A 7,598-nucleotide genomic window follows, 5' to 3' on the forward strand; every position below is an offset into this window, starting at 1 on the left:
CATGGCCGCTGGGCCTGTGCGTCCGGAGCCTGTGCTCCGCAACGGGAGAGGCCATAACGGAGGGAGGCCTGCATACCACAAAAAAAAAAAAAAAAAAAAAAAAAAAAAAAAAAAAAAAAAAGAACATGCTAAAAAGTTGCTGAAAGCAACTGACTGTATAAAACTGATTAAGTGACAAAAGAAAAAGATACAGAATCATACAAAACTTGGTGGGACTTAATGTACTGGATGAACAGCTGAAACATAAGCCTTATAACTCTGAGGTCTCTGATTATCAAACAAAGGTTTGCTCTTCAAGAAACAGAAGAAAGTACAAGAACAAACTATAGCAGGTGTAAAAACAAACCTAAGTAAAAAAGTCACATTGGCTTGAGTGATTTCAAATTCAAGCACATTCACATGGCTGCCAAGCTGGTGAATACTGATGTGACAGCTGCTACCAAGCTATCAGTGCTTAAAGAATGTTAACATTTTACCAGTGTAATGAAAGAGTTATGTATCGTATATAATTATAAATGCATATTATGTTTAATACCAACTTGAGGCTTGTGCTTATTTTCATATCAAAAGAGATATAGTTTTTAAACTACTTCCAAGTGGAAATCAGTGATATCTTATTGTGGAACCAAGGGATAAGTATGTTAGATACTGCCCTGTCCTCTACTTTATAGCCTCATAGAAGAATTAAGACATGGACATACCCATTATTATAAAACAAAAAAGTAAAGGCTAATAAATACCCTGAATGTAAAAAAACACGCTTGTTATAGTTGATAGAGTACTATAAAAATGTTACTAGTTTTATATAGATATACACATATAGATATATAGGTATATAATTTTACAATACCATTTACCCGATAAGTACTATAGGAATGTGACTGAGCTCTAAAATAATTGCATTAAGTGTATACAAACCTCTTCTCCTTGATTTATCTGCTCCTTTGTTCTTTCTTTCGTTTCCATGATGTATGAATAATCTTCCTTCATTTGTTCCAGTTGGGTGGCTTTCATAAAGAACTATATCAACAACAAGAAAAACACAATTAGGAGTTTGTAAACTTCCACGGGACTATGAAAAAAAGAAGAATTTGGTCTCTAAAAACTTTTAGACCAATTATGTAAAAAGACATTAAAAACATACTTAAGCAAGTAAATACATTGGGTCTCCGTTGCTGCACGCGGGCTTTCTCTAATTGTGGAGAGTGGGGGCTACTCTTCGTTGCAGTGTGCAGGTTTCTCATTATGGTGGCTTCTCTTGTTGCAGAGCATGGGCTCTAGGCACACGGACTTCAGTAGTTGTGGCACGCGGGCTCAGTAGTTGTGGCTCGCGGGCTCTAGAGCACAGACTCAGTACGTGTGGCGCGCGGGCTTAGTTGCTCCGCGGCATGTGGGATCTTCCCGGACCAGGGCTCGAGCCCATATCCCCTGCATTGGCAGGCGGATTCTTAACCACTGTGCCGCCAGGGATGTCCCAGTATCCTTGATCTTAATGCATCATAAGTTTTTAGCAAAGGGAATACCAAAACCCATTCAAAAGTCACACTGTAAGCTGTAGTAGTAGTCATATATTTTGTTGGCTTTTTAAAAAGTTTTAAATAGGGGCTTCCCTGGTGGCGCAGTGGTTAAGAATCCGCCTGCCAATGCAGGGAACATGGGTTCGAGCCCTGGTCCGGGAAGATCCCACATGCCTCGGAGCAACTAAGCCCGTGCACCACAAGCACTGAGCCTGTGCTCTAGAGCCCGCGAGCCACAACTTCTGAGCCCGCGTGCCACAACTACTGAAGCCTACGCGCCTAGAGCCTGTGCTCTGCAACAAGAGAAGCCACTGCAATGAGAAGCCCACGTACCACAACAAAGAGTAGCCCCCCACTCGCCACAACTAGAGAAAGCCCGCGTGCAGCAACAAAGACCCAACACAGCCAAAGATAAATAAATAAATTAATTAATTAATTTTAAAAAAAGTTTAAAATAATCTAACATTTAAAAGTTATTATGTATGTTTGGGCAATCATTCCCTTGTATTTTCATAAAGATAAATTTTAGAATTCATTCTCTTTCAGAATTAAAAGCAAAGAAGTTAAAGCAGGATTTACCAAGAAAATTATACTTCCATCTTACTTAACAAGTTCCTAAATTAGTCCTACAATATTACTCTAAATAGTGACTTAAAAAAATCCTTGATATTTACTATGTGACCAAGATTAATGTTCAGTATATATAGATGCTTAATCTATAAATGTATTCTTTTTGGTTAGGTTTATGTTTACTTTGGTGCATCTTACTTTGTATTTGTCTCCCTCATTTTTAGACTGCAAGAACTGCTTGCTCATCTCTTGCGTTAAGACAGAAACTGGATTATCTACCTGAAACAAACAAACAAACAAACGATTATCTTTAAATATTTCATTTTAATTCCTTAAAGAGAAATGAACTAAAATATCCATTACAAGTGATCTAAGGGAGAGAAAATATTTCAAAATTTCATTATATTAAAATAAATATCAATACTACAGCCAAAATTAAATATTCTGCCATTACATGAGGGCCCAAGCACAAGAACTTTCTAAAGAAGTGTGTTTTTTTAGAAAGTTTTCATTCCTTTCACTGGTTTTGTAGAGTACCACTCCTATGCTACTGGTTAACCATCAGACCACAGAGCTGGAAGAGCTCTAGCATGAGAGTCAGCTGACTTGGGTTCTTATTTGGCTCTGTCCGAACCTCCTATGTAGCCGCAGGCAAGTTAGTTATTTCCTCCAACGAAATACAAAAAGTCCAACTCAGTTACTTCTAATCAGAAATATAATGACAAGTATTGTTTATTTTTTGTACAGCAGTTATTCAGATTTCCTATATCCTGTCATTTCTTCATGAGGATATTGTAAAACAAATGGAAATACTGGGACCATTTCTATCTTTTGAAGGAGGAGTCATTTTAAATAAGCCATTACTTGAATTAAACTACCTCTGGCTAACAAATTAAAGTACAGTTAAAATAACAATATAATAACAGTTCAAAGTGGAGTTGAAAAAAATTTTTTTTAAATTCAACTTGTTTCAAAAAGATTCAAGTTCATTTCTCATTTATATCTTTGGTGTTAATAACAAAGTAATTTATATGTTAGAAAATAATCTTGTTTATAAGGTATAGAACATGAAGGACCACTATAAAGGAAAAAAATGCTTAACTCCTTCATTTTACCATCTGTAAAATACTGATTGTACTATATTTAGTATACCACTGGTGAAAACCTTTCTGTTAAGCAAGATTTGGGGTCTTATCTTCTAAGACAATAAAAAACACTTATGCAGTTATAAAGAAACTGCTACATATCACCTTTTTCTCATTATATAGGTAGACCAGACACTGATTGCCACGTATTTTTTTTAACAAGGTCTGTGTGGTATCTTAATTTCACACAGTATCTGACTTCTTAAAACTAAGACTTAATGCACTAGCTTTGACAGACATTTTATCACCAGCTTTGGATTAACAGCTTCACCAAAGTTCATATTCTTTTTTCTATATCCTCTGAAATGGGGTTCCTAGTTTCTATACTACTCCAGAGATTATTTTAAAATCTGGCAGCTTTACCCATCAAGACCCTGGAGTAAGCAAAAGGCAAGCACACACAGGTAAACTTCAGAGAAAAAGTAAGAAGAGGCACAGGGGACAAATATAATCAGGTACTTAAAGACATTAAACACTCTCCTTCCTCCTGGTAATTCTAGGCCAGCACTGTCCAATGGAAATATAATGCAAACCACACATATAATTAAGTTTTCTAGTAGCTACATTAAAAAGATAGAAAGAGACAGGTGAAATTAATTTTAGTATTATATTTTTAATCTAATAGATCTAAAATATTATCATTCTAACATGCAATCAGTATGAAAACTGAGTTATTCCTTTGCCTTAAGTCTTCAACCTCCAGTGTGTACTTCATACTAGATAGAGCACATCTCCATTTGGACTACCCACACTTTGAGGGCTCGATATTCATCACTCGTGGTCAGTGGTTACTCAGTAAGTGTAGCTCTAGACCTTTCGTATTTTGATCAATGAACTTGAACCTTTAGTTAACTGAACCGTACAAGGAGAGGACTAATGGAGTTACGAGAGCAATCTTCAAATATTTCAAAAGAAAAGAAACATATTTTATATTCCCCAAGGAAGTGGGAGCTTAGAGAAACTGACTTTATTCAACTTTTCCCATTAACAACAACTTTCTAATAAATATAGCCACCTACAGACGGAATCAGCAGCCTCAGGCAGAGGTCATTTCCCCACTACTACCCGCTCAAGTACCTGCTGAAGGAACATCTGGTGGAGACTGCGCACAGGGTAAGCATGCAGTGTGATACTACACTGGATGCCCTTTGAGACTTTCCCAACACCTGTGAATCCATACACTCTAACTTTTGGTTTTCCTGATTTTGCTTAACAAATTGACCTGTGTTCCAGTCTCAAATTTATTTGCTGTATCTGCTTTTCTCCAGATTTTACTAATTATTCTTCTGAACCTGTGCTGCCCAATATGCAAGCTACTAGCCACATGCAGCATTTGACACTTAAGTAAAATACAATAAAACATTTGATTTCTCAGTCACACATTTCAGGTGCTCAAGTAGCTAGTGGCCACCCCATCGGACACCATAACACAGAATATTTATACCATTACAGAAAGTTTTTCTGGACAACTTGTTCTAAACCAAACTGGGAAAGAGACCCATACTCATAATTATTCTTCTTCCTTGGTGACTACTCTTGGTGTTCTTAATCCTGGAATAAGGCAGGGTGATACAATGGATAGAGCATTAGAATGGAACAGGGATGTCTGGATCCCAAGGCAGGCACAACCAGTACCCACGCCTAGACAACTGTAAGTGCAAGTTTACTTTTGCTGGCTCCCAGTTTCTCACCTACAAAATAAAAGGTCCAGATTAGATGACCTCCAAAGACAATTCCAGTGCTAATGTTATAGGACTATATGAGCCCCATTTCCAATTATTCAGTCAAAGTATCTTAGCAGAATGGACTCAAGTCTTGTCTCCTATAGGTATGATGAAATAACTCCAAAATACATAAAGAAATGCTTTCTTTATATGGCTAGAATAAACTTCCTTTCTACAAAAATTTAGCAACTGAGTTTAGGAAACTATGATGCTATTCTGACTTGGACAGCAGAAAGCAAAGAAACTTTAGAACATAAATTTTATTAACATAACTTTTGGCACACACTAGTATAGACAAGATATTCTTGTGTGTTCTGTCAAATTAAAGACGTTATATTATGTATTGAAGGTTCCTGTTGAATTAGGAAGCCTTAAGGAACTTCACTCACAATAGTTAAATATACTTGTCCCGTGGTCAATTTACTTATATGAGGCCATTTAAATTCTTTCCACACCACAAATGAAACCACACACAAAAGTAACCAGTTGTATTTATTAATCTGAAACACAAATTTAGCAATTACCTGTATGTTAAAATGATCAAGAATTCCAATCAGTTCTTCTTTCCTAGTGGAAACCACGGCGCCTAGTTATGAGAAACACAAAATGACCAGACTGTTTCTAGGGCAATAATACGTGTTTAAAAATGAGCAATTATTTATAAACATAAACGTTAACTAGTTTTCCTGATGTCATCAAGAAAGGTACCACTGCACATACACACATCTGAATGAACTGGGGTGACACACTTGTTATGACACAAGTACGCAGGAGGCAGAAGCACACAAATGCACTGGCAGGTGCTTCTCTTCTTCCTATAGCTAAACATTTCCTTTTCCTTCTCATCTGCCTCTTTAGTAACTCTCCACACCCGCCTCCTCTTCCTTTATGTCTTTTTCTACCTTTGGCTAACTTTCTCTTTCCACATGTGACAGAAACTATGGGGGTGAAAGGAAGTCTGCAAGTGAGATCAAAATGACTTATCACAGCCTGTTTCAAACAGACCCAAATTCTGCTAATCATGCTTTTGCTGTAGAATGCCCTGTGGTAAAACAACTATGTACAGATATATACGTGTGTGTATACATACATGCAACCAACCAATCCTCTTGCAAGAAAGCAGTTTCAAGAGATGAGAAGTGTCCTCTCAATGACACCAGCACAATCACTTAACTCTTTTTAACCGGAGGTTTACTAATACTTTATATGGAATAAAGAGAAATTCATAGCAAACCTGTTTCACTTTTCAGTTTATAAGATCGACTTCCATCCATGCTGATGTGCTGTTGCACAATTATAGAGTCACCGTACACACTGGCTCTATAGGCATCATCCCCTCTGTTCCTTAATGTTATTGAGATATCTGCTGAGCTAAAGCAATAAGGTTAAGCTAAGTCACATGAAGGTACAGGGCAATTACAACACCAGGGTACCATAATTTTAAAAACCTCCAAGAAATTTGGCTAATTCATTTGAAAAGTACCTTTATATCAGCAGTTGATGGCTGACAGGCTACTACAGAATAATGTTAAAGATACCAAGCAACAAAGTTGAGAAGAAGAGAGACTTTATGAAAAATAATTGTCTATTTTACCCATAACAGAAATACATTTGCACAAAATCCATTTAAGTTCTGGTTGTTTCACATCACGTAGATAAGTTACACATTTTCCCAACCGCTATGTATAATCAATATTACACTGCCTGACTATGCTAAATTATATAATAAAGCATAATCCTGACAGCAGGCCTCTCAGAAAGATGCAGTAAGAATTAAAGTGAAGTTATATATTTTCTAAGAAAATTAGAATCAAGGGAAACAACTTGAATTCTATTACTTGGCAATAAAAAAAAAAAGCTTAAGTATTTGATATCAAGAGATGTAAACTAAATCTCAAAGCTTCTTAAAGTCTTATTGGTATTACAAAATAAACATTTTTAAAGTTTTAAGATGTCTGAAGCATTTACAGCCATGTATATTTTAACATATTATGGGGGGAGAATCCATCTTTATTTTTCTACTCTAACGTCTGTTCAAATAAGACTTCGTAGAAAAATTTTTTTTAAAATTAATGAAGGGCATTAATAAATACATACTTATAATTTCCTAAACATAAAAGCAGATAATACTTTCTCTGGTTAATATAAATATCTGCCAAAAATGTTAAAGTCCTTTAATGCAAAATTGCTTTAATTGGTAATTAAATGATATATTTAACAGAATAAACTTGTTTTCATCAATTTGGAGTAATCATACCCCAAAATTGTTCCTATTTGCAGGAAATGTAGGTAAAAATACTCAAGATGAATTTCACTGTAAACTTATACTTGGTAGACACCCTGAAGGGTGCTCAGCTCTTGCCCCCCCATACTTCCGTGCAAGTGCCCTCATAGAAAGATGGCTTAGCAGCCATTATCAGCCCCCATCCCTCCCTCCACAGATTGGGCTAAATATAGAAAGTGAATGCTAACTGCGCCATATTCCCTTCTTTAAAAATTCAAATTAAGAAAAACTAGTGGGCTTCCCTGGTGGCGCAGTGGTTGAGAATCCGCCTGCCGATGCAGGGGACACGGGTTCGTGCCCCGGTCCGGGAAGATCCCACATGCCGCGGAGCGGCTGGGCCCGTGAGCCGTGGCGGCTG

General features: G+C 36.7%; 1 protein-coding gene across 6 annotated transcripts in view; it reads right to left on the reverse strand.

Moving 5' to 3' along the window:
* Window positions 1–7,598, reverse strand: part of SMC6 (structural maintenance of chromosomes 6) — a 75,725-nt gene that overhangs the window by 50,270 nt on the left and 17,857 nt on the right. For all 6 annotated transcript variants that reach the window (XM_028496692.2, XM_028496691.2, XM_007127334.4 and 3 more), the window contains 4 exons: window positions 6,191–6,327; window positions 5,481–5,542; window positions 2,286–2,366; window positions 919–1,020 (listed from right to left, as the gene is read on the reverse strand). In XM_028496692.2, the coding sequence (XP_028352493.1) occupies window positions 919–1,020; window positions 2,286–2,366; window positions 5,481–5,542; window positions 6,191–6,327 (382 nt within the window). The remainder of the gene's footprint in view (window positions 1–918; window positions 1,021–2,285; window positions 2,367–5,480; window positions 5,543–6,190; window positions 6,328–7,598) is intronic.

Source organism: Physeter macrocephalus, chromosome 12, assembly GCF_002837175.3.
Source record: "Physeter macrocephalus isolate SW-GA chromosome 12, ASM283717v5, whole genome shotgun sequence".
NCBI lineage: Eukaryota > Metazoa > Chordata > Mammalia > Artiodactyla > Physeteridae > Physeter > Physeter macrocephalus.